The sequence below is a fragment of the Chroicocephalus ridibundus genome, chromosome 1, assembly GCF_963924245.1.
Source record: "Chroicocephalus ridibundus chromosome 1, bChrRid1.1, whole genome shotgun sequence".
NCBI classification, from domain to species: Eukaryota; Metazoa; Chordata; class Aves; order Charadriiformes; family Laridae; genus Chroicocephalus; species Chroicocephalus ridibundus.
This window is the reverse complement of record NC_086284.1, coordinates 118,041,803-118,069,120: the sequence shown is the minus strand read 5'-3', so window position 1 is coordinate 118,069,120 and position 27,318 is coordinate 118,041,803. Positions and strand designations below refer to the sequence as shown.

The 27,318-nt window shown below is 48.9% G+C and overlaps 1 protein-coding gene across 2 annotated transcripts; it reads left to right on the top strand.

The window, feature by feature from the left end:
- Positions 1-26,744, top strand: CD2 (CD2 molecule). Of its 2 annotated transcripts, none has more exons than XM_063357950.1 (5): positions 1-106; positions 11,658-11,954; positions 15,028-15,270; positions 22,739-22,858; positions 24,825-26,744. In XM_063357950.1, the coding sequence occupies exons 2-5, from the start codon at positions 11,681-11,683 to the stop codon at positions 25,031-25,033; spliced, it is 846 nt and encodes a 281-aa protein (XP_063214020.1). In that variant the 5' UTR covers positions 1-106; positions 11,658-11,680; the 3' UTR covers positions 25,034-26,744. The 2 variants fall into 2 exon arrangements, with proteins under 2 accessions (XP_063214020.1, XP_063213928.1); XM_063357858.1 differs by lacking the exon at positions 1-106 and adding an exon at positions 8,505-8,656.
- Positions 26,745-27,318: the final 574 nt, after the last annotated feature.

The window sequence follows — 27,318 nt, the reverse complement described above, 5'->3', positions numbered from 1 at the left end:
GGCAGGGCCAAAAGAGGAGGAGGAAGAGGATGCGGAGAGCAGAGTGACCGCTGCAGAGGATGCAAGAGGAAGAAAGGACTGGATGACTGAGGGTCCAGAAGCGATGGTGAGTAACGGCACTTTATATATAGATGCTGTTTCTTCCCTCAAAGGGGTGGGGAGGCTGCAGGGGTCTCAAGCAAGGCCTGTCCTCCATCATCCTTGCAAACTCTTTAGGCAATATAAAATGTTGTCCTCCAGAAAGCAGTAGTTGCTGCCACTTCCTCCTCACGGCTACTCTCCCTGACATTTGGCATGAATCGTGTTCCCAGAGGGATGCTCTTCTCTCCCGGTGGTAGATCACGGATCCTCCGAGCCCCTGTGGCGATGCTCAGCCTGGGGCACCGGGAGCTCCGTACTCCTCTCTGCCTATCTCATAAGCCATTTGTAGGGAATGTGCTGTGCTAGCTTGGATAAGCCCAAGGAGGGGAGGAAACAGAAATCTTGCCATAGCAGCAAATGGGAAATACCTTTTCTTTTATTTCTCTGCTGCTCCCCGCCCCCCCCCCCCCCCATTCTCTAGTTCTAGCCGTCCCTTTCAGGATTTTTCTCCTGACCTCACTTTCTGGTATGGGTTTTGCCCAATGAGATGGGAGAAGGGTGGTGGGAAGGCAGGACCCCAGCCAGCTTTTTAGGTACCCTGAATACAGGTAAGAAATTCCCTGTCCCCTTTCCTTCCTGTGCACGAGCTGGGTCAGGATTTCTCTTGCTGCCATCGGAGGCCATGGTGAAAGCTGTGCAACTTAAGCTTCTGCTTGTACTTATTGCTGCCCAGCTGTTGAGGATTTGGGGTTATTTTTCTTCAGGTGATTTAGTTTCTGGTAAGGAGTTCTGTTTCCTTTTGCTGAGAGTTTAAAACTTTGTTATTTGGCAAATAGAAATGCCTGTTTATGGCTTACTCTGGAGAACCAGCTGTAGATGGAGAGACCCTTCTTTGCTGGAGACAATCATAGAACGGTTAGAGTTGGAAGGGACCTTAAAGATCACCTAGTTCCAACCCCCCTGCCGTGGGCTGGGACACCTCCCACTAGACCAGGTTGCTCAAAGCAAAGAAGATCAGTAGGAGTCAACACTGCCATGAATTTGATATCATTTATCTTAAAAAACCCCTCAATGCTTAAACAGCCTCAGTGAGGGAGGAAAGTAGATGCCTGTGTTGATACCGAATTACTGATGCTGCGAAGCTTAAAGGAACTTCCAAGCTAACACAAATAACTGCTGCAGCTGTAGTTCCAACCCAGTGCATCTTACCTGTGTGGGCACGAGGCATGCACGGTAATTTTCCATTGAGGCCACACTATAAACTTGCAGCTCTGCAAAGTGGCCACTAAGGTTCAGCCAATGTTGCTGAGTTGCTGAAAACAGTGTGTACGTGGGGGACACGAAGGAAATGTAGTCAACAAAAAGCCCGCTCTTCCATGACAAAAAGGGATGGCTGAAAAGAATGGTGACACCATCCTGAACCTGACCACTGAGACCTTGCTTGTGGCAACAGATGCTCTGAATGGAAGGTGCTTTTAAATGGTGCCTTGTAGACAGGTAGTTGGGAGCCAGGAGTTGGGGTCACAGGAGCATCTGGTTCCATTTGTTGTCCCTGTTTGGACTGGCTGGCTGACCTTAGCAAGTCATTTCATCCTCTTCTGCCTCATTTCTCCATCTGTGATACTGGGGTGATCATATAGACCTCCTCTGTAAAATTTAAGCCTTGCTGATGCACAGCAGCACCTTGCACCTGCATGTTGGTGTGGCCGACAGCTGGGAGACCCTGTGGGACGCTGCCCGTGGAGGTCTGTCCACGGCGAGCGCTGGCGTCCTGCTGCCACGGGATGTCTGGCTGCCCAGGACATGAGGCAGGAGGCTATGGCGGGTGGTGCCTCTCTTGTTAACCTTGCTAACTTGCGAGATGCTGGTTTCCTTCTGACTCTCAGGAGTGTGACAGAGGGAGTTGGGCCTCATGTATTGGCTTGGTAGAATTACTGTGAAAAGCCACAGCTTGCTTCCAGTCCCCCGGTGCTCAGCTGCATTACGCAGAGCATCCCCTGCCTGCCTCACTGAGATCTTAAACCCCAGAAATTCTCAGAAATGCAATGACACAGCACCTTAGCCATTACCCTTCCTGGCTGAGAGCAGGAGCCGTGGGCTGTAAACGTTGAGAAGCACGGGCAGCTCTGTTGCCTGTACTTTCCCCTGCTGTGGAAAAGGCCCACTCTTTCCTGATGCTCGCGTAGCTCCCTGCTGCGGCCGCCTGGCGCCTCCTGCGCAAGCGCGCCGTGTTGGCAGCAGAGCTGAGTGTGGTCGGGACCATTTTGTCCCTGCATGCCGAGGAGCAGCCCACCTGGGTCTGCTGGTGCTTCTCAGCCCTGATGTGGGGCTGGGACACACAGGCGAGAGGGAGGGTGCTGCCCGGTCTGGCCAGACTGGGATCTGGTCCCAGTCTGCCACCGCTGCTTGCTCAGGGAAAAGCAAGGTGTCCTGCCACGCCAACTAGCCAAAACCTGTCTTGCCGTGGCAAGGGTCTCAGCTCCTGTTTTCTGCCCACTTGCTGTCCTCACAGCTTGCTAGACGAGTCGATGCATTGAAATGGCTGTATATAGGAACAGGCAAATATCAGAGAGGCCAAAAGCAGGTTCACAGGAAACTTGTGAGACCAGAGAAGGAGCAGGGGAAACCGAGCTGCTAAGTCAGGATCCACACTGGGCAGCAAAAGGGCTTCTGTGCTGCCCGCAGACGTACGTGTTCAAAGAGCATCTGTATAAGGGATGAGAAAGACACCAGGATCCTCTTCTTGCTTCAGTGTGCAGCAACAAGGCTGTGCTGACAGGTCACTCAGAAGTTCCTGAGAAGTTTCTCTCTTAATTTCCTGCTGATAAGGGCCAAAACCTCCTTCCGTGTATGTACAGGGCCACATAATGGACTTTTGTTTGCTGTCATAGATCCACCATTTAATAAATAAATTGGAGTCACAGATGACAGCAATTTTGGGACTTTCACAGTGACATGTCAGAGAGGCTTATCCAAGGTCTTCTAGGAGAAGGGACATGTTGTGCCTGCATGCACGCATCCCAGGGGTTGCGCTGGTAGGACAAATCCCTGCAGTGACTCTGCAGTTTATCAAGAGAGTTGTGCTGATGGCTTGCATTTGAAGTTAAGACCTTTCTTTGTGTGTGGGAACTGTATAAAGGCCATTCAGGGCCCCTCCTAGGAATAAATGCCTTTAGTACTGAAATGTATTACCCGGTTGTTTGTGCTCAGTCTCCTGGATCACTTCTTATCCTCCCACCCCGTCCCTCGCTCCTCTCTGGAGTTATAATAGTATAAAACACTGTACAAGACATCAGTTATTCATGCATTTGTTAAGCTGACGATTTCTGGAGAGTGTCAGATCTTGACCAAAAGATTACTTAGATGGAAGTAACAAGTTGTCTTTTGTGGATATATTTCTAAGAGTGGCTGTTCTTCTGTCTTCCTTGGGTAGCTAGTCCATCCCCTCTCTGGTGATGAAGGGGTGTATCGTAGTTATTACACGTCTTTGTGTATTTATCACTGCTAAGACTGGAAGAAGCTGTTCTGTTCATCTATCTGGCTTCTTGTGTAAGACAAATTGATTGCATCATGCCAGCAAACTTTTGCTTGCTCTGCAACATGTTTTGCAGCAGTAGTAATGTCACTGAAATTACTAGAATAAGATGCTGAAAGTTAGATCCTAAATCTGGGATCATTATAGATGATGGAAATCAGTGTCAGACAAGCAAGCCTGAAATGCACCGTCTGCAAGAATAACTGTCTGATGGGTTGCCGATATCTGCTCGAGCCTCAGTCGTCGTTGTGAACCACAGATTGTCAAACTGCTCTAAGGAGCTTACATTCCTTCAGACCAGGCTTAAATTGGGTGTCTTTTATGAGGTTTGGTTGTTGGCACATGCTTACAGGTGGAAAAGAAGAAAAGAAGTCTGAGAGAGAGAACACCTGGGGCTGATGATGTGGTATGACAGACATCACAGGGGTACCATTTCTCTTCAAATAATCTGCATAAGTCAGGGTTTCAAAGCATCAGTTTACCTTTTTTTTTTTAGAGCAGGATTAAAAAGTTTCTGCAGCTAGCCGTTTCAATGCTGACAGCTTGTGTCACTATTTTTGGAGTATTTCCACTGCGTACAGGCAAAGCAGCGGTCTTGGTTTGCATGTAACAGGCTCCAAGCCACTGAGTCTGCATCCCTGCCAAACCCTTGGCCAAAGCTTTAAGTTCATGATCTTCATATTTGCACTGCTTCATTCAAGCCGGATTTCTTCCTTTCTTGTCTCTGTGTAAGGCAGAAGTGAAGGGGAGGTGGTAAGTTGCCTTCATCATTCAAATGGCTGAAATTGTGTGTGGAAGCCAGCAATTCCTCGGCATTTCACAGTGCAGGGGCAACTCCTCCTGCCAGGGGTGACTTTGCTTCTTCCCCGTTCCAGCCACTGCCCACAGTTCCCCCCATCCTGCAAAAAAGCTACAGTAAAGGGGAAGGCAATGTGCCATCGTGAAACCCTCGGCTACCATGCAGGGCGACACAGATGGGGCCCAGCTGTTAGTCTTGCAGGCTAGGGTGCAAACCCAGGAGGGCTCCCAAGAATAAGGTTAGCCTTATCCAAAACTTCCCCTCCACGTGATATTACACATCTGGTGTTCCAATCAAGATCACATTCACTCTTCTCCCCACAAACCGTGCCTCGCCAAAGGCCTGTGTTTGTGAGAAATTTAGAGGTGTGAATTTGCAATACTCTTGTCAGCTTTCATGGTGAGGGTCTCGGGTGGTGGTGAGTGCAGTGTGTCTAACTCTTCTTTCAGGGAAGAGTATCCCCTGCAGATGCCATTTAATACGACCTAAGCTTCATACAGAGGAGATAGTGTGAATTAGCAGATGGGCTACAAATCCACACTGGCGTACTGCATGCTGACTTCCCTGAGAAGAACACGCCAAGTGTATTTGTACCCTTCGTTCTCTACTAGATCTAATAACAGTCTTTTTTTTTTTTTTTTTTAATGAACCTTAGGCATGAGTGTTTATTGGCTCATCACTAAGTTGAAGACTTAGAGCTGGTAACAGTTACATATTGTCTGTTGAGACGTTGCCTTCAGATGTGTGGGAGTCTGTCGCCTTTACATGGAAATGTAAGTATGATACTTACATTCCCTGTGAGGAAACTGCTTAGTGTATTACAAAGAACAGAAGAGTAAAAGAGAGAGCAAGCAACAAAAGCAAATGTATGTGACTAGAGCACTTTGTGGCTTTTGCAGTGGAAACAATACCACAGAGATAGCAGCGGCTGCAAAGAAACAACCCCATAGTCGTGGCTGCATTCAGTCCGCTGCTCTGCTGTGCCTCAGGAAACGGAGATGTCTAGCAATGCAGTGGGCTAACCAGAGGCCAAGCATCCTCAGCCATGGGCTGACAGGCCTGCTGAAGACAGGCCCAGCACCACCACACGGGGAGACATCTCCTTTTCTGTCAGTGCCCTGTTTTTTCTGTCATCTGGCTTGCGTTTAGCCCAGCAGCGTTACTTCCTGTGTAACGGGCAGGAGAGAGGGTGTCTGCAGCGAGCAGAGGAGTGTGAGGGCACGGTTATCTGCAGACCTCATCCTGCCCAGCACAACCTGGGACGGTGTTTGGGCTGAGGCAGCACGCAGCTGCGAGCAGCAGCTCTCGCCGTGCCCGCCCCGCTGCTTGGGGAGCATTGCTGGTTGGTGTGGGGGCTGCTCTGCCAAGCGCTCCCTGCTGTAGCTGTTTTCAGGACGTGCGTCCCACGCGGTGTTGCTGTAGGTACATGCCTACAGCCTCCAGAGCTCCTCTGTGGCAGTAGCCCAAAGCTTCTGTGCTTTCTAGAGATGTCCGTTTGCCTTGGTGGACACCTTCTCCTTAATGCCTTCCCTTGGGGGGAAACAGGGATGACAGAGCAGGGACTTCCAGTGCTTCCCTCCCAGTAACATCCAGAAAATCCCTTCATTCTTCTAAAATGGGGATCAAAGCCCGGTCAGGACTGCAGCACGACATTGTCTTGCCCATCAAGAGAGAAAGGGTAAAGCTGCCAAGGTATTGCTGTTTCCTTACTTCTCATCTGGCAGGAAGGCTGAGGTTAGAGATGCAGGGTATTTTCTCCATCTCCAGCCGTATCTGATGGTGCAGAAGGTTTCCAACACTGGTTAGAAAAGGGTCTGCTCAGTGGGATGGACCACGCACATGCCAGGATCTCATGAGGAATCCTTGCTGCAGGTGGGTGGTGTGCTCCTTTGCTGGGTCGGCTGTGCCTTTTTTATACAAAATCTCTAAGCAAGCTGACTTTGCGCACACGTACCCAAGTACTCAGAAATACCAAGGTCTGGTGTCACTTCTGTGGTGCACGGTGGGCAGGGGACGTCAGGTGTTGGGCCCTCGCCGCCTCTCTTGAGTGCCTCTTCACTGCTCACAGCCAACTCGTTTTCGAACAGGCTTTTCGTATAATTTAGGAGTAGTTTCTCGCTCCTGTCTACCCGTTACAGGGAAAAGGATGCCATGTTTGATGTGCTATAACTGGTCTGATGGAGCACGGGGGCTTCCAGTCTGAGTTATTTCAGCTGTGATCTTACAGGAATGTGGGCATAACAAACTGGACTAGATGGAAGTAGGTGGCCTTCATTATGAATACGTGGCATCCTTGTAAGCCTTGATCTGCTGCTGTGGAGCTTTACCTCTCTTTTCTCTCTCACCTTTGCACACGCATGCATCTTTTCATTTGTATTTAGTTTGTACCAATCCCAGTTCCTGCCTGCAGTACGCGGTGAGCAGGACGGCGTGGAGCAGGCTCTCTCTGTGCGCGGAGCAGAAGGACGGTCCCTGCCCCAGCGCGTTTGCAGTCTGAGTGTGCCGACAAACAGACAAGGGGCAGGAGGACGCTGGAAGCAGGCGGTGGCTTTGGGGGATGTTGCCTTGAGGAAGAAGCGAGACCAGGTTGAGCAGAGTGCAGGCAGTGGTTTCAGCATGCCCAGGGGTCTCCCTCCGCTCCGCTCTATGGACCCAGCCAAAAAAAACCCAAAAGCAGGAGAGATTGGGGTTGCTGCCTTTGCCCAAAGCCCTGTAGGCACTCGGGTTGGAAGCAGATGTGTCCAAGCGTGCAGACCTTGCGTGTTCCTGCCGGCGTGGCCAGGGAGAGAGGTCCCCACAGCCCCCCAGAGCTGTCACGGCTGGCACAGGCCGCTTGGCTGGGGAGATGCCTGGGCACGGCAGCCCCTGCCCTCAGCTGGTTTTTCTCCACAGAGAATAGAGATCAGGCACAGAAATGTCATCTCCCTGTTGTTGCTTCCTCTCTTATTTTGCGTGTGCCTCCCTTGTGCGTTCTTTGTAAAGAAACAGTAACAAAAAGAAGGAAGAAGAGCTAGGTTTTCCTGTGATGAGCAGAGGCAGCAATACTGCGATCTTAGTGTGTTTTACCTCAGGTAACTTTTTCTCCTTTTATGCAAGAAGGGGTAGTTTTTACCAGTGTTAGTACCAGTTAGAAGATGACAAAGCCGGAAAAGGGGAGGTGTCTTATAAAACTTCCCTATAACTTCAAGGAAGAAGACCGACGTGAATGAATGAGAAGGATTTATCTAATATTGAGCCACAGCTTTTCTTCTGTCGACTTTCTTGGACTACATCTGCGATAAAAAGCTGGAAGATTTCAGTTGCCACTGTAGCAGAGGAATTGTGCTGGGTATGGTGATTTCAAAATCCACACCACCCCGTCTGTTTTGTATTGGAATCAGGAATAAAGATTTTGCTAGCTTCTCATGCGTGTTTGGACCTAGCTCCCATGCCTCCTCCCAGCTTCTTTCCTCACCGTCTTTCCCACACCAAACGGCTTCGGGGCTAGTTTCTGGCTAGACCCAAAGCAGTGTTTTTTCATCCCCTTCCACGCTCATCCCTCTTCCGCAGCTTGCTCAAACAGCTGGCCATGCCTGCAGGACACCTTCGTGTGGCGCCGGCCAGCCCCTCGTAGATCAGATGTTGATGCGAAGCTGATCCTGATGGTTTCTGAAGCAAGTGCGTCTCCTTTCTACACGTTGTCCAACAGCCACCGGCCACCTGCTACCCACTGGGGGCCCTGGGCTTGCCGTCCCCTCACTGCTGATGGGGCAATGGGGGAGCAGAAGTATTCCCATCACCCCCCACCCAGCCCAAAAACCACATCTGTCCCACTAGGGTGGTGGCCTGCAGATGCTGGAGTCGAACTCTTTGGGTGAACATTGAAGAGGATGAGGGCCCTGGCTGGCCCTCCAGCTGGGCAGACAGACCTCGAGGGCACTCCTGCATTTTAGCGTGTGTTTTCCTTGTCACGGCGCTTTGTCCCCATCCTGATAGAACACCCCATCGAGAGGGATTTCTGCCCGTCGTTTTTGTGCTTGTGCTAGAAACGAGAAGTGGTGGGGTGAGAGCTGGGAGGAGAGGAGGAGGGCACGAGGGCTGTACCGACACATCCCACCACCGCTTGCGCACAGCAGAAAATCCTTCCACCTCCCAGGAGCTGTCATTAGACAAGGAGACACTGGATTTTTTTGACCTGAAAATGAACTTTAAGAGGATTTTCCTAGTCAAGTGCTTGCTGCTTTTGTTTCCCAGTGTAAAATGTGAGTTTTTCGTACTGTTTTTTGCTCAGTCGGGCTAGCGTTGTTAAAATTGCATTTTAAACCATTTACAATTTGGTGGGGTGTTATTGATAAGAAACTAGTTCCACTTTCCCAATGAGTGAAGACCTTTGGGTTATTGCTATTATTATTAGATTTAATTTTCAGCTGGGGGAGGGCAGGACCTGAGTTTCCTATTCCAGTTATAATAAGCTGTAAACAGTTTTGGTTTGAAGTTAATGAGCCTTAATTTGACACATGTATAATAAGAAACGTCAGGGTGTAGTTTTTCCTCTGCCCTCGAGGTAGCTTGTAGTACATTAGAGATCCAGTTCACGGTGCATTATCGCATGTAATTTCCTTTTCTTATCAAAGATGAGCAAATCTTTTCAAAGTGCAAATTATATTCTTCCATAAATATTAGCAGAGAGAGTGATATTTCTCAGTGTCTTCAGTGGAGTTGAAGAAGTCTAAGATGCGAAAACAGCAAGCAAATACATACATCTTTTATATTTTGTGTATTATTGCTCTCATTATTTTTTAAAATATTAATCTAAAAACTTAATTAAGGTGTTAACTCATAGATTAGAGAAAGGTTATAAGCGATGGAGACAATACAATCATGCACAGATTTATTTTTTTTTCCTCTGATCATTTCACTACAGATTTTATGTACGGCAGTTTAATGCTTTTCTTTTCCTCCAGAACAAAATTAATAGATAAATAAGGTTGTTTTTTTTTTAATGTGATATATAAAACATATTCCTCAGCAGAAGTGAAGATTATTCCCTTGAATGTTTCAAAGGGAAAACTTGTTTCAAAGATTTCCCTGCTTCTTTAAAGTTACTATGGGAGCTTTTCCTTTTCACTCTTTCTTGTGACTGCGAGTGAGCTCTATGCTGCCAGTGTGGCTCTTTCTGCCCCTTGGGGTGCATTTCAGTTTGCATTAGCGGAAATGCTGTTTCATTAGCTAAACAGACTTTTAGTATCATACGTGTGGGATACTCAGCTTTCCATTAGCAAGACTATGGAAATCAGATAAACATCCAGAGATGTGCCTAGGTGGTCTGTCCGTAGAGATGCCATTGAAATATCCTGGAAAACTTGTTCTTTTTTTTTCTTCCAGAGAGAAAAAAATAGATGTATGTGTTATGCAGAGCTCTACTAGCTCTAAATACCTGTGTGTGACTGAACAGAAACAAGTACCAGAATTCAAATACTTGGGTATAATCTGCAGTGTCATCTGCATGGAGGATAGCTGCTTCCAAGACTGGTTGATCTCTTGATTTGAGAATATTTCATTAGATATGTCAAATACCTTGTAAGAAATGCAAGTGAAGTAACAGCCTCTCCTTAGACTGGGGGTGAATTGCCGAAAGCACTTCAGTATTAGTTTTCTTGTTGGAGGGGCACACTATATCAGTTCTTTGATTATCTCTAGTATTGTCAGTTTCATGGAATAGCAACTAGATTTCAGTTTCCCCTCTGTGATACAGTTTTATCATTGTCCTAGATACCAGGAAGGAAGGAAGGACTGCAATAAAAATACACATAAACATAGTTTTTTCTCTCTGGGGGGAAGAAGTGCTGAAAATATGTAAAATTAGAGCAGAATCAGCTCTATCTGGTGATGTGAAGAGAAATCCCCTCCTGCTTATCAGCTTTATCCTGTAAATAGAAGAGGAAAGAACATAAGAAAATGGCAGATGAATTACGTTGTGACTCTGAGTGCACATTTGGTTATCAGTGAGCTTGTCCCACCTGACACTCGTCAGCACTTTTCTACCTCCTCCAGCAAATTTTCCAGCTGCCACAGGGGTGGAGACGGTACCTTACTTGAAGACGGGTAGACGTGGTGCTTAGGGGCATGGTTTAGTGGTGGTTTTGGCAGTGTTAGGTTAATGGTTGGACTCGATGATCTTAAAGGTCTCTTCCAACCTAAACGATTCTATCATTCTAAGTGACCTTCTGACAAACTTTGCACTCTGAGGTCCCCGTTCACCAGAGATGGGCCTTGCAAAGGCTGTGAAGCAAACTGTGGGAGGGGGAGAGGGCACACCACCCGGGCACAGCCCAACGAGTACATCATCTCCATTGGTAGCAACATGAGTGATGCTTAGCAGCCTTGGCTTTCCTGAATATCACCTTCAGCAGCCACACACTACATGCTGCTCAGTCCTGGTAGCACGTTTGGGAAGCACCTACTCCTACCTGTTCTGGAGAGGGGACCTGTCACCAAAGGAGACCTTTAAAGAGAAAAGATTTTTTTGGCCTTTGCTTATCTCCTGATGTCTCCATTGCCTGCTCAGTTCACAGGATGTGATTAGTTGTTTGTTTCTTCCTGCCTTACTTGCCCCATCATGATCCTGTGCTAGAAAAATCAAGTGGATATATTCCAGAGGGGCAGGGTGCCTGGGATGGGTGAGGAGGGGGCACTGCAAGCTGGCAGCACTGGGTCTGCCTCAAGTTCAATGCCTTACACTCACTCACTGCTTGACATGGCCCACTATTATTATTATTATTATTGCCATCGCTGTTATTGCTGAACTGATCCTCCTATCCAGGGCTGATGCTAGTTTGTGTTCTTGCTGTCCTCAGTAATGTTTGCAGTGGTGGGCGCTCTGAGTACCAGCCTGTTCCACAGGCAAAACACACCGAAGTGACCTTATTTTCTGGAAGGGTTAAGTTCATGGGCAGCCATGAATCATGGCATCCAAAATCACTCCAAATAAGTCAGCCGGAGTGTAACGCCAGATTCTGAAAGCCAGACTCGTCTCTTCCTCATGTCTCAAAATTAAATAGGGTGCTGACATTTATCTAATGAACAATCAAGAGGTACTTTGGAGCTGGGGAAGGAGGACAGCATCAGTAATGCGGAGAGGCTTAGGCAATTCGGAGGGGGGGCGGCCAGTGACAACCTTTTGGGTCACTGCTGTGGCCACTGAGGATGGTAGCGGGGACTGCTGGAGACACGCTGATGGTCTGGTTGTGGTTCCCTTTACAGGCTCCGGCACCAACAGGATTTACATGGCTGCGAATGAGACGGCTCTTCTCAGCGTCACTGCTACTGGGAGCATACATGAGGCAACGTGGGTGAGAAACGGTATAAGGTTGCTTCAGATTAAAGATAAGCATGTTAAGTACTATGAGAACAAGGTGCGGTGCAGGTGTAAGATATTCCCAAACGGGACTCTGCAAATAGAGCAGGTGGTGAAAGAGGACAGTGGAAAGTACACGGTGACTGTTTATGAGCCGGATGGAAAATTGAAGGCAGAAGAACATACAGCGTTCATCGTTCAGGGTGAGTTTTTGCTCTTCCTGTACCATTCTGTCATGGTTTAATGCCAGTTGGGAGCTAGGACCACGCAGCCACTCGCTCACTCCCCCACAGTGGGATGGGGGAGAGAATCAGAAGAGTAAAAGGGAGGAAAAACTCATGAGTTGAGATAAAGACAGTTTAATAGGTAAAGCAAAAACCATGCATGCAAGCAAAGCAAAACAAGGAATCCATTTACTGCTTCCCATCAGTAGGCAGGTGTTCCCATATCCAGGAAAGCAGGGCTCCATGAAGCATGATGGTTACTTGGGAAGACAAACGCCATCACTCTGGACGTCCGTCCCCTTCCTTCTTCTTCCCCCAGCTTTACATACTGAGCATGATGCCATATGGTATGGAATATCCCTCTGGTCAGTTGGGGTCAGCTGTCTTGGCCGTGTCTCCTCACTTTTTGTGCCTTCCCAGCCCACTCGCTGGTGGGGTGGTGTGAGGAGCAGAAAAGGCCTTGACTGCTTAGCAACAACCAAAACCAGCAGTGTGCTATCAACTCTTCCCGTCCCAAATTCAAAACACAGCACTATACCAGCTGCTAGTAAAAAAGTTAACTCTATCCCGACTGAAACCACGACGCATTCCCAGCATAGCTGAATAAGACTTCGTATTCCCGCTCTCTCCTACAGTCTTTCCTCCTCATTGCCCCTCTTTTTGTTCTGGGGGGACTTTGGTGAGAGGTACTTCTTCCCTCCTGCAGTCTGCTGCTCTTCTCTCACTCCTATTGATGCCCTCTGGTCCGCTGCTTCTTTCTGGCTCCCCTCTGGCTTCCCTCCCTGCCAGCCGCCAGGTTTCTATGTGTGCCCGAGCGAGCAGCCGTGAATGCATTGGTGTTGGTAAGCGTGGATGACCCTGCTGCAGCACCCGCGGGGGTGCCAGGACCCCTCGGTCCCTGAGCCAGGGCAGCACCACGCGAGGTGGTTCCAGAAACCTCTTGTCAAAGTGCAGCAACCTACGTGAGGTACTTTGCGTGATGCACTGTGCCCCTCTGGCACTTCTGGTGCTATTTTACGGGCACCGAGTTATGACTTCTGGTCTTTAGCTGCTGCTCCAGCAAGGCGGGCGCCTTGCCTTGCATCTGCCAACGTCCTGAGAAGAGCTCAGGAGCCCGGGGGGCACTAAATGCCTGTATTTAGGCAATGCGATCTCACTCCATTTTTGGCTCTAACATAAAAAATAGTCAGCAGTCACCTCCCCTGAGATACACCACAATAGGCCTTGAATTTGCAGGGGAAGAAGGACGCTGCACCCTGCCCTTGCATAGCATAACACAACAGATATGAAGATTATGCTGTACAAAGCACACTTAAGCACACTCCTGGGGATTTCAGCTGCACGGGTTCAAAGGATGAAGGCAGCCTCCGTTCCTGTGCTGTATCTTATCTTGAGAGATCAGGGCGGTAGCAGCCCAAAGCTTTTGGGATGAGCAGGGAAGATAGGGATGGCTATTCTGTTCCTTTATGGCTGCTGCCATGTCTCCAGACCTCCAAGCTGTAGGGCAGCAAGGGTTTTTTTTCCCAGCAAGAGGATGGTTTTGCTCTGTCCTTCTTCAGCCAGCATACACACCTCGGCCAGCCTCTTGAGTCTGTGGGCACCAGCTGGCACTGCAGAAGTCATGCCTTGATGAGGCAGCAATGACAGCTGGAATGGTTTTAGCAAGGCTTCTGCACCGTGGGAGGCCCCCCCCCGCCCTGGCTGTGGCTAACAGGCTGCTGAGCAGTGAGGGTGTCTCACTACTTCAGGAATTGTTACTGTGAACTGTCTACAGATTCAGGAAGTCAGCAGGGCCTGATGCTGTTTACTCATGGTTTAAGCCACTGAGCTGTCATTGGGCTGTCCTGGGTTCAGTTTCAGGTTAAGGTTCCAACCGAGCGATGTGCTGCATCATTTCAGCTACTGCGCAGCAGAGAGGTTGCCTTACCTCCCATAGGCGGTTTTGCAAGTCAAGTCCTTTAGTAGCTGTCGGGTGCTAGAGTCATTTGTCAGCCAGATTATACTTTGTCACTAGGGTTGGACAAAGAGTTTTTTCCAAAAACGTAATAGTTTAAATGATACCGTCACACAGCTCCATCACTGGTACCTGGACTCCAGTGTTTCACGCTGGGATGTTCCCCTGAATGACAGGTTGCAGCATGCAGAAAAGGAGTGGGCTTACCGAGTGGGCTTTAACATCTGAGGGGGCTGCAGATGTCACAGCGTGAACCTAGACTGCATTTACTACGAGCAGCCCTTATTGGCTTAAAAGTTTATTACCTCTATAACTTACGCTGCCTGTAACTAGAGGTGGCCCTGGCATGTTTTTGTTTACCTGGTCTAAAAGGTAGAAATTAAATTTTTTCCAGTTGCCCCTGGTTGAGGAAAGCCCCGCAGCCTTTTCTGGCTGTTTCAGCGCCACCAGTGGTAGCGAATCTGGAACCAAAAACGTAGCTAGCTGTTTGCAGGACATAAAAAGAGACAGAAATCAGTTCTCTCTGTCATAACCTCATTGAGAGCAAAGAGGTGTCTGTTTTGCGTTCTCCATTCTGTTTTGATGCTGTGGCTGTCATGCTACCTGGCTGCCGCTGGTAGTACCTAAAGCATCACATAAAGCATCGTAAGTAGCCGTTTGTCCCGCCTTGGAGGAAGTCTCTCCTGATGGGCGGGGGCAGATCAGAGCCAACTTCATTTGCACCAAAACACTGGGGCCAGAGTCAGAGCAGGTTGTGGCTATGAGTCACTCCCATCCACTGCCTCCCCAAAAACACAGTTCCTCCCCTCGCCTGCCTGCCTGGCTGTGAGCCAGGCTGAGCCTGAAAGTAGTCCGGCCATGGGGGTGCAGCTCTGCTTTGCTACGCCAAACATGTAGGCTAATATACTGCATTTTGTCTATTGTTGCCATGTTACTTCTGTAGTAGAGGTCTAATTTGCTCTTTGTTCTTCTCTGGATTCATTAGTTGGTGTTACTCCCTTACTGCTTATTGGGGGCTAATTCCCTTCTGCTTAATAATGGAGGTTTTCAAAAGGAGAAACCACCTCAGATGTGCCTGTCCCTTCTCTTCTTTTTCAGAGCGTGTCCCTCAGCCGATCCTCACTGCTGAATGCAGGAATAAAACTGTATTTGTCAAGTGTGAAGTGAAGCAGAAGACTAAAGACGAAATATTTACAATAGAACTGACACAAGATAAAACTAACAAAATCCAGAAGAATGCAACGAAGTTGGAAATGCACGCGCGGAATTCTGGGACGTTCAGATGTGTTGTTAAGAACCAAGTCAGTGAAAAAATGGCTGAAGAAGTAATTAAGTGCTCAGGTAAAAAAAATTCAATTTTTGCCAGAATCTGCTAGGGTGGACCCACAACGCCTGTTGCAACGCAGTTGCATGCATCTGTGGGACTTGCCCAGGTGCCAGGAGCATCGATTGCTCCTGGTACCCAGTGTCGCGAGTCTACCACTGCTGCAGTTACTGGGAGCTGATGCTGCTGTGGTAGCTGGGATGCGAGTCATGCTTTCTGCTTGGCATTCCCCAGCCTTGTCGCATCTCCACCTTCCCCGCCCTGCTGCTCCCTGCCCCACTGATACCCTTATGGCGTCCCTGCTCTAACAGCAGGGAGGACAAACCAGGGGCGGTGGGATGTGAGGTGGGCCATGCTCCTCCTCTCCTCCCACGGCCAGAGGTGTTTTCCGCTCAGTGAGTCCTAGGGGTCTCTGGAAAAGGGGGAGAGGTTTTTCTGTAGTCAAGAGCCTTGTGGATGGTAGGGAGGTGCCTGGGGTGCAATGAGATGCTGCTTCTCCTGGGGGTGAGGTCTTCTGGAGAAAGCTGCAGGCTGCCAGCGAGATCAGGCTGTCTACGAGGTGAGTGAACGAGACAGATACTCTTGCTCATTTTCTCCTTCCCTCCATCACTGCTGACTCTTCTTCCAAAAATTGCCAGAGGTATCGTGACAGACTTTTTGGTGTCCGCATCCTGATAGACTCATGTGGTGTCAACTGTCACTAGTGGTAGACCAATGAAGTAAAGGAGAAAGCAGGCCTGAAAGTGTTTTAATCGAACGCAGCAGTCTGCAAAAGGCAGAAAGCACTTTCCCCCTCATTTTTATCCTCCTTTATTCTTTTAAAACTTATGGAAATTCCCAAAGGACTTCAGTCCACCAGTCCGAATCCAAAGAGTTGACTCCATTCAGTAAGACAGTATAAAACTACCCAAGCTACCATGACATAAATTAACAGCTTATTTTTTGGAAAAATACAGCTTGGGATCTTCTCCTAAGTATATGAAGTCATGGCATTGATTTCAGGGGATTTGCTCTTGATTTAAATCCTCATGGTGGGGAAATCAGCTGCACATTATTTTTCTACTCTCCATGATTATGCCTGTGAAGGTGGTGGTTGCCCGCTACCTGTGGCTGTGGATGGGTGCGCTCACAAGGGGAAAAATAAGCTGCTTGTACTCTCTACCTTAGGCTAGAAATCAGGAGGGAGGTTATTGAGAATTTAGCTGAGCTTTGGGGTTGCATGGCTCAAACGTACCATGGATTTTCTTAGTCACTTGATGTGTCATCTTTCTAAACCACAGATGCAGCAAAAGAACTGAAGTAACTATTCTAAATGGGCAGAGTCATGCTGAAAATGATGAGATAGGCAAAAGAAGTCATTGTTCCCCCCCGCTAAAAGTTTTGAAAATTAAGGCAAAAACAAGTGACAGATCATACTGGTATGACACTGGATGTGGTGTTCAGTTCAAAGTTCAGTTTTCCAGTGCAGCACTGGGGAAAAGTCCTTGAATTTTCTGGGCTTGGGCTCATCCCACCTAACTACGAGTACTTGGTTTAAAGCGCTTTCTTGCTCTAGATTCCCACTAGAGCTAGTGGAGAGTGGGGGGCTCACAAGAGCTGGCTCAGCATTTCCAATTTCCAGTTATTTCTGCTGTAGCAAATTTAGGGAAGGTCCAAGTCCGAAGACCAGCCCGTGGTGTGAGAAGGGAGGGAGAAGTCTTACGGTGTAGAGGCCTTACTGAAGCAATCTAAGGTCTGATGAGGCTGACCGAAGGGAAAATTGATGAGGGACAGGGTGGCCTCTGCTCTCCTGTGCAGCCCTTGCCTCCTGAGTGATCCCCTTGATGCCTACAATAGCTCAAAAAAGGGTTGTTTTCTGCTGCATGAACTGCCTGACCTGATGGGCTGCGCAGTCCTGTTGGTGTTAGCATTCCAAGGGGCTGGGGTGCGGAGGAGTGGGATGTGGCATGGACTTTGGAGCCAGGTATGAAAACATGCCGCTGGATTAAGTCTGTTTAAGGCAGGGTAAACTCACCCAAAACATTGTCTTAATGAGGAAACGCTGGCTGAAGCTGGCCATCCCAGGGCGCAAGCCAGGCAAGTGTGGGGCCTGCCTGGTATAGGCAGATATTAGCCATCAGCTAGATATTTTGATTTCACTTCTCACCCTTGAGAAGTGCTGTACTGTCACAGGGTGAGTTGGCTGTGACCGTTTGTTTTTTCTCAAGTCATTAACAGAGAAACAAAAGGTTTCCCACACTGATCTTTAAGGTGCAAGTATAGCATTTCTGAGACACCCACTAAAACCATGTAGCACTACCCTTCCTACTCAAACTAAAAACCCCTCAAACTTTTCTGTGTGGTGGCAGGACTCTGTCAGCTCCACAGCAGATTAAAAATCCCTCGGTTTGCAGTCGAACCTCCTTCCAGCCCTGCTGCCTTCCGTGAACATCTGGTCCTGCATTCGAGGCCTATCACCTTGAATTTTGACCTTTAGCAGGCAAGGCGTGCTTCAGGTGGGCTTCAGCTCAACTAACGTTTTTCATATAAGCGTGACTACACGTGAATCTACCTGGGCTCACCTTACAGTCATCTGGGAGAAACAGGCACGGAAAGGGCAAAATACACCTTGGTATAACACAGGCAGCTAAAACAGGTGAGAGGAACTATATCACTTGTCTTTTTTTCCACTGGGGCAGCCCAGGCTGGTGGTGGCCTCTAGACTGTAGACATCTCGACTTTGATGTCATCCCTCTGTGCATGCCCAGTGAATGTTAAGGGTGGTACCAGTGGTGTTGTCCCCTTTGGAGCTTTGTCCCCCAAGAAGCCAAAGAAGGTGCAATTCTGCTGGGTTCGGATCCACGGATGAGCCCGTGCTGGAGCGTGAACACTGAAGGCTGGGAAAACAGCCCAAGCAGGAGGTGGCGAAGGAAGGCCAGCATCCAACAAACCTTATCTGGTGAAAATAAGGAACACTTATATAAGTTTTTGCTCACCAGGCAAACAGAACTCTCATTTTGAGACTGTGGAATATTTGGTTATGTTTTTTTCCTTTTCACTATTTTTTTAATTTGCATACAGCCAAAAATTGAAGAGGAAGTACCAAAATAGTATGAAGCAAGCTAGTTTCAGTAGGAAGTACTTTAAAAGTTTATTTTTGTTAGGTGCTGAGTACTGCCTGGATGCTTATAGTCCTTAAAAGGGTCCACTGCTAGCAGGAACAGGGTATTTGTGGTAATTTAAATAAGATGAGCTGGCACACATGAATGCTCTGGTTCCAATTTTCTGCAGAACTTGAATCCATCAGGCAGAAATCAAAATTGCTGGGGGAGGGGGACCTCCATCCATCCCACTCCTACCACCAGTATGATGCCAAATACCAGTAATAGATGCCCAGAACCTAGACAAGGGTTGCAGGTCAACAGGAGAGCACCTGGAGTGCAGTACAAAGGAATTCCAGCTGCTCTGCCCAGTAAGTCAGCTTCATCGAGCACCCAACTTAAATGCCTCTATGCAAACGCATGTAGCATGGGGAATAAACAAGAGGAGTTAGAGATATGCACACGCCTGCAGGGCTATGGTCTTACTGGTTTCACGGAGATGTGGTGGGATGACTGGAGTGTTGGAATGGAAGGATACAGACTCTTCAGGAAGGACAGGCAGGGGAGACGAGGAGAGGGTGCATAGATCTCCACCTGGGGATGGATGAGGAGCCGACTGAGAGCTTATGGGTCACGATTAAAGGGAGGGCAGGGACAAGTGACATTACAGTGGGGGTCTGCTACAGGCCACCCAACCAGGAAGGTGGGGTGGAGGAGGCCCTCTATAGACAGATAGGAGCAACCTCGCGTTCACAAGCCCTGGTCCTCATGGGGTATTTCAACCACCCCAATACCTGTTGGAGGGACAACACAGCCGGGGGTAAGCAATCCAGGAGGTTCCTGGAATGTGTCAATGATAACTTCCTTCTCCAAGTAATAGAAGAGCCAATGAGCAGAGGACTTAGTTCTCACTAACAAGGAGGGGCTGGTGGGGAATGTGAAGCTCAAGGGCAGCCTTGTCTGTAGTGACCATGAGATAGTGGAGTTCAAGATCCTTAGGGTGGCAAGGACGGCACACAGCAAGCTCACTACCCTGGACTTCAGGAGAGCAGACATTGTCCTCTTCAGGGATCTGCCTGGTAGAGTACCATGGCATAAAGCCCTGGAGGGAAGAGGGGCCCAAGAAAGCTGGCTAATATTCAAGGATCACCTCCCCCAAGCTCAGGAGCGATGCATCCCAAAAAAAGAGGAAGTCAGGCAAAAACACCAGGAGGCCTGCACGGATGAACAAGGAGCTCCTGGACAATCTCGAACAGAAAAAGGAAGCCTACAGAGGGTGGAAGTAAGGACAGGTAGCCTGAATCACAGAATCACAGAATCTTCAGAGTTGGAAGGGACCTCTAGAGATCACCTAGTCCAACTCCCCTGCTAGAGCAGGATTGCCTAGAGCACATCACTCAGGACTGCATCCAGGCGAGTCTTGAAAATCTCCAGAGAAGGGGACTCCACAACCTCCCTGGGCAGCCTGTTCCAGTGCTCTGTCACCCTCACCGTAAAGAAGTTTTTCCGTGTATTTGAACGGAACTTCCTATGTTCTAACTTGTGCCCGTTGCCCCTCGTCCTGTCACTGGGAACCATTGAAAAGAGTCTGGCACCATCCTCCTTCAGCCCACCCTTTAGATACTTGTATGCCATAATAAGGTCTCCCCTCAGCCTTCTCTTCTCCAGGCTAAAGAGTCCCAGCTCTCTCAGGCTTTCCTCATAAGGGAGATGCTTCAGTCCCTCAATCATCTTAGTTGCCCTACGCTGGACTCTCTCCAGCAATTCCCTGTCCCTCTTGAACTGGGGAGCCCAAAACTGGACGCAGTATTCCAGTTGTGGCTTCACCAGTGCAGAGCAGAGGTGGAGAGTGACCTCCCTTGACCTACTGGCCACACTCTTCCTTATGCAGCCCAGGATTCCATTGGCCTTTTTGGCAACAAGGGCACATTGTTGGCTCATGGATAATTTACTGTCTACCAGGACCCCCAGATCCTTCTCCTCAGAACTACTTCCCAGCAGGTCCACCCCTAACCTATCCTGGTGCTTAGCATTCTTCCTCCCCAGGTGCAGGACCTTGCACTTGCTTTTGTTGAACCTCATTAGGTTCTTCTCTGCCCAGCTTTCCAGCCTGTCCGGGTCACGCTGGATAGCGGCATGACCCTCTGGAGTATCAGCCACCCCTCCCAGTTTGGTATCATCAGCGAACTTGCTGAGGATACACTCTGTCCCATCATCCAGGTCATTAATGAATATACTAAACAAAATTGGACCAACTATTGACCCCTGGGGGACACCACTGGTTACAGGCCTCCAACTAGGCTCTGTGCCGCTGATCACAACCCTCTGAGTTCTGTCACACAGCCAGCTCTCAATCCACCTCAGTGTCACCTCATCTAGCCCATACTTCCTCAGTTTCCTAAGGAGGATGTTATGGGAGACAGTGTCAAAAGCCTTGCTAAAGTCAATGACATCTACGGCTCTCCCCTCATCCAGCCAACCAGTTATAACATCATAGAAAGCTATCAGATTGGTCAAGCATGATTTACCCTTGGGAAATCCATGCTGACCACTTCCAATAACTTCCTGTTCCTCAACATGTTTGGATATGACATCCAGAATGAGTCGCTCCATTACCTTCCCAGGGACAGAGGTGAGACTAACTGGTCTGTAGTTCCCTGGGTCCTCCTTCTTGCCTTTTTTGAAGATTGGAGTGATGTCAGCCTTCCTCCAGTCCTCAGGCACCTCTCCTGTTCCCCATGACCTTTCAAAGATGATGGAGAGTGGTCCAGCAATAACATCTGCCAGCTCTCTCATTATTATTAATCTCTCTGAGATTAATACAGAGAAATTTTCTGAGCAGCCAGGGATTAGGTTAGGAAAGCTAAAGCCCAGATAGAGTTAAATCTGGCCAGAGGTGTCAAGAGCCAACAACAAAAGCTTCTATATTATGCTGGTGACAAAAAGAAGACTAAGGAAAATGTGGGCCCTCTCCAGAAGGAAACGGAAGACCTGGTCACATGGGGCATGGACGAGGCTGAGATACTCAATGACTTTTTTGCCTTGGTCTTCACCAGCAAGGGCTCTAGCTAGACTGCCCAAGTCACAGAAGGCAAAGGCAGGGACTGGGAGAATGAGGAACTGCCCATTGTAGGAGAAGATCCGGTTCGAGACATCTAAGGAACCTAAAGGTGCACAAGTCCATGGCACCTGCTGAGATGCATCCATGAGTCCTGAGGGAACTGGCGGATAAAGTTGCTAAGCCACCATTTGAGAAGTTGTGGCAGTCCAGTGAAGTTCCTGCTGACTGGAAAAGGGGAAACATAACCCCCATTTTTAAAAAGGGAAAAAAGGAAGACCTGGGAAAAAACATGCCAGTCAGTCTCGCCTCTGTTCTCGGCAAGATCATGGAGCTGATCCTGCTGGAAACCATGCTAAGGCACATGGAAAATAAGGAGGTTATTGGTGACAGCAAACATGACTTCACTAAGGGCCAAATTTGCCTGACAGATTTGATGGCCTTGTATGATGGTGTTACAGTGTTGGTGGATAAGAGAAGAGCAACTGATGTCGTCTACCTGGACTTATGCAGGTATGCTGGACATTTGACACTGTCCCACATGACATCCTTGTCTCCAAATTGGACAGACATGGATTTGATGGATGGGCCTCTCAATGGATAAGGAATTTGGCCGCACTCAAAGAGTTGCGGTCAATGGCTTGATGTCCAAGTGGCGACCAGCTCTGGGGCCTTCAGCATAAGAAGGATGTGGACCTGTTGGAGTGATTCTAGAGGAGGGCCACGAAGATGATCCGAGGGCTGGAGCACCTCTCCTGTGAAGACAGGCTGAGAGAGTTGGGGTTGTTCAGCCTGGAGAAGAGAAGGCTCCGGGGAGACCTTATAGCAGCCTTCAGTATCTAAAGGGGGCCTACACGAGAGACGGGGAGGGACCCTTTACCAGGGAGTGTTGTGATAGGGTGAGGCGTAATGGTTTTAAACTGAAAGAGGGGAGATTTAGATTAGATATCAGGAAGAAATTCTTTACTGTGAGAGGGGTGAGGCACTGGAACAGGTTGCCCAGAGAAGCTGTGGATGCCCCATCCCTGGAAGTGTTCAAGGCCAGGCTGGATGGGGCTTTGAGCAACCTGGTCTAGTGGGAGGTGTCCCTGCCCATGGCAGGGGGGTTGGAACTAGGTGATCTTTAAGGTCCCTTCCAACCCAGACCATTCTGTGACTCTTAAGATTCTATGAAAATTCCCCACAATGAGGACCAGCAACTTTCTGGTGTGTACAGAGAAAAGGCAAAGGGTGGGCTGTCTCACTAGGGCTGCCTTTACAGTCAATGGAAGAAAATACAGAATTCTAGGTAGACATTGTGCAAGTTATTTCTTTCCCGCTAACATCCTCTTTCATTTCCTTAACTAGGCCAGCTGGACCTTTATCTCATCTTAAGCATAGCAGGAGGTGCAATCTTCTTTGTCATCTTTGTGATTTTGCTTATTTATTGTATCAGGAAGAAGAAAGCAGAAAGGCTTGAAGATGAAGGTAAGTGTTTAAGGGGCTTTATGTTGCCTATCCAGCCACCTAAAGTCTTAGAGCTTCCTGCTGAGAGCAGCCTTGTGGGCAGGAGCGTGCTCTCTGCCTTGGCATGAGTAATAACCTGGTTTTGGCATATGGTGAATCTCGGGAGATCAGCTGGCATTGCCTGTCTCGGTCCCTGATACATGCTTTGAACAAAAAACTTCTTGCTCTCAAGCCTGTTTATTTATTCATGGGGGAAGAATTGCTCCTCTAAAGCTTGGCCAGGGCCACTTGTCTTGAGCATCCATGATGCTAAAATATACAATTAGATATCTCGTCAGCAGATTTTTTCATTAAATTTATATGGTGTAAAATTATGATCTTTGAAATCATTAGTCACATTTGAAACATCGTAGATAGTGAGACGGGGCAAGAAGAGCTCAACTTCTCTGTAAGTTTCCTCACGCATCTCACAGAACTTGTCCTCTCTACAAAACAATGTCCTTGGAGGCCTATCAATGCTGGAGGTCCAACTTGGGGCACTTTAAAGAGTTGAGGTTTTCAGACAGGGCAGACATTTCACGTGTTGTCCAAAATTCATGCCTCTTTAGGACCATAGGAAATACTTTGCCAGAGTCTTCTCTGAGAGTGGGCTCTCAGTCTGGACAGAGAGGTCGCCTTGAATTACAACCTGGGTGTTGCTGCTAGTTTGGGTGGACAGAGGATACAGAGCTTCCACTCCAGAAGAGTCGTCTGGCCCACCTGGAAGGGGAGGCTGAAGCAGAAGGAAGGTCGTCCTGGCAGGGCTTGTTTAAAGGCTTGTTTCAGAGTCCTGCCCCCACACGCTGTGTCAGGCTTCCTGTGTGGTCTCAAATAACAGTGAGTCTCTGTGTGAGTCAGTTCTCGAGTGACAAAATGGGAGTAAAAGCTCCTTTGTACATAATACCTTTTGTGAAAATAGAGGGGGCAATGCCTGAAGGAAACCTCAGCTCATACCTCAAAGGTGCCAGTGGTCAGGCTGACAACAAGGCTGAGCATGACCAGTCCCATAGCTGAGGGGAGTGAAACCTCTCCACACCTGAGTGTGGGTAACTCACCATGGCCCTCCTGCTTCCCCCGAAGTTACAACCATGAAGCTTTCCCCGTTCGCTGGGAGAGCTCACCACAGTGCAACCACAGGATGTCATCTCAGAAGGCTTGCCGTAGCTCGTGAGCGCAACGCTGGTGTGAGTGTAGCCATCTGAGTGTTATTTTACATTATGGCTGTTCTTGTTTGAGTGGGATACATTACTCCCTCAACTGTACAGTGATAGCATATCCTCAATTCTTGGGTCTGGATTCAGCAAGAATTAAGAAAAAGAGAAATCTTGGAAAATGAGAACTAATATAAGAGGGTGACTAGCCCCTTTGAAACAGTTTGGTGTGGGCTGTGTTTGAGTGTCCCAAGAGGTACATCCCTCAGTCCCTAAAATAAGCTGACTGACATTTCAGAAATGATGAGTCAGTGATCAAAAGTCAGCTGGCATGAATTTACTTCTTCTGTGTGTGGCGAAATTCGTGCTGGGAAAATGGACCTCTGGCTCCCAGGTGCCTGGAGATCGCAGCACGGATAATGGCAGGGCAGAGTGCTTTGGTGTTGCTTCCTGGGGTTACATCTCACTTTCCCTTCAGTGGCCCATTTCCAAAAGAGCAGCTCAGGCTGCGGGTGTCCATCGGTGACTGCTGGGGCCTCCCTGGCAAAGTCAGTTCCCCCAGCACAGAGAGGGCAGAGCTGCCCCAAATGCTCCTAGGTACCTTAACCTCGGCCTGGGATGCGCAGGTGGAGGTGATTTTGGTTGTTCAGTGGAGTATCAGGAACATCTGAGAGTGACAGTGGCCTTCCAGGTAAGACCAGTATTTGGCTTTTTCTTGCTTGGGCCAATCACTTTTACGTGTCTGCTCGACTTTTGCTTAGCATGTGCCTGACTGTGTGATCCTTCTGTCCTTGCAGACGAGGAGGGAATGATGCGGGGTCGCCAGGTGGACTGTGAAATGGTGGTGCGGGAGCTCCCTCAGACGCCGTGCAATCCCACCCCAAAGCAGCTGCGAGTGCAGCAGCGGCCACTGCCGCAGCCCCAGGTCCATCAGCAAGCCCTGCCCCCGCGACCCAGGCCCCGCACTCAGCAGCGGACTCCAAACCACCCGAGAGAAAGACCTTGAACATCTGCCCTGGGAGGGACGGTGGCCTCTCTGCTCCATCGTTCACTGGGAAAAGAAAGTTTCCGATAGTCAGGAACTCCTCCCACCCAGCCTCGTGTAACGCTCAGCTAGGAAACGTCAGCTTTCGTTGCAGGAAATTAGAGCATCAAATGGAGATGAAGAGAGCCAGTGGAGGAGATTCAAGGTGATGGGCATTCATCCCTGCGGCCATTTTTCTTCAAGTGTCTCCGTGTTTGGGTATGGAGCATTGAGCCTTGAAACCTGTGTCTTTCTGCGGTTCACTTGTTTTTACCACACCTTGTCTTTGTGCTTTTCGGATGGATCATATCAAGAAGGAGCTAACGCTCTAGTGAGACAACATGGGCCTAGGGATCTTAGAGGGTTTTGTCAAGTATCTTTCCTTTCTCCTGCCACACATTAGGACAGCCCTCTGGCTTCAGCATCAAATGCATGACCTCCTGGATCAAAAAAATCACTGTATGTAATTAAATGCTTGTCTGAATTTGAAAGAATTGATGTCATCTAATGGAGAGAAGAAAATACTGAAAGGAGATGTGAGACCCTTGAAGCATCTGTGTGGGAAAGGAGTCAACTTTTCACTTTCTCTAACATGTTTAGAGCAAGACTCACAGGCTTAAATTGTAGCAATGAGAGTTAGGCCAGGATTTATTTTTATTGCAAACGAAGCACTGAAGTAGATTTCTGGGAGAGGATCTCCAGCACTTGGGGTTTCCAAGGGCAGAGGAGGCAGCCATCTGTGAGGCATCCTCGTCCTGCTGAGAGCCAGGGGAACGTCCTACATGGCCTCTCCAGGGACTGTTTCAGCTCAGTTTTCCACAACTCCTTGCTGGCAAATACAATGAAAGTTTATTCTCAGCATAGGTCTGTATGGCTATCCAGACAATTTTTTTTTTTTCATAGAAGAGGTCTGGTATCCATTGGCTCATGCCAGGCAGTCTGATTACTAGTGGCATTGTCTGAGTTGTCGTGACTTTCCACTGTAGGACCTCCTGCTGATGGTGAGGCATCGTGTCCCTTGATTTTGATGGTAAGCACCTCATATATAACCAGGTGGTGACAGAGAACTGCTGGGGGATCTCCCTCCCAAAGGGAGAGATTGGACTACAATAACTGCCTGCATCACCCTGCATGTCCTGGACAAACTCTGCTCGCTCCTCTGGTCCTTGGAGATGTTCATAACTGCCTCTACAGGACAGCTGAGGCGCCAAGAGAGAACAGGCCTTTTTAGAGCAATGCCAAAATGGGTATACTGGCCTGTCTGGTGTAAGAGGAAGCGCAGGTGGAGGAGGAGAGAGCTGTGAGAGCCAGAGAGCACGAGACATCCAGATACCATGTTGTTGTGTTAGGCAGAAGAACGTGCAGTACCTCTTTCAGGCTTGACTATCCTGCACGTGCCAGTGCAGATAAAACAGCCATCCTTTGTTTCTCCTCAGAAATGTGACTATTTTTATCCTCTGGTACAAGGGCAGGGAAGTAACTTGTCAGGAAGAAGGTCTCTGCCTCCTCCAGAGCTCAGTCACTTTGCTTGAACTCTGATGGTGGACACAGCCCTGGGAGTGTTACTTGCTCTCTCCTTCGCTTTTTGCAGCTTGTTTTAGGGCTTTTGCTGTTTAAAGTTGCATTTAGTAAACGTTTCATGGTTTATTTTGTAATACATGCTATATCCCTGTAGTGAATGAATAAATGTAAGAGTGGGTGGAGAGGATCTTACTTCACACCTGTGCTGGTACTTCAGTAGCTGGATCTCTGGTACAAAGGAGGCAAGAAAAACATTTTGGTCCCTGAGCTACAGAAACACGGACGCAGGAGGTTTCACACTGATCCCTGGGAGGTACCGGCTGCCACCGGAGTGCTGGTGGGCTCAGGTCGGTGTGGGTGAGCGCAGCCACCATGCCCACCTGCCTGCTGTGGCAGCACACTCTGCCTCTCCTGCATGGCCGGAGCTTTATTGGTGCTCTCTCCAGAGCAAGCAGCCGCACTGGGACTCCTCTGTCGTTACAGGGGCACTGGTCCTTCCTGGGAAAGAGGGAGTGTTACTGGGACCTGAAGACGAGGGTGGACTCCTCCTGGGACACCCCCACCCCCACCACTGATTAGCGTTCTCTGTGCCATGGGCTTAACAGAGCTGCAGGAATGCTTTGGAGATGCTCCTTCCCCAAGGCTGAGGCTCGGTGAGATTCTTCCCGGGCATCCCACCAGCTTGCTGCCCAGGGCCCTCCTGTGCCTGGGGCTGGTGCTGGTGGGGTGACACTTGCCACAGCTCC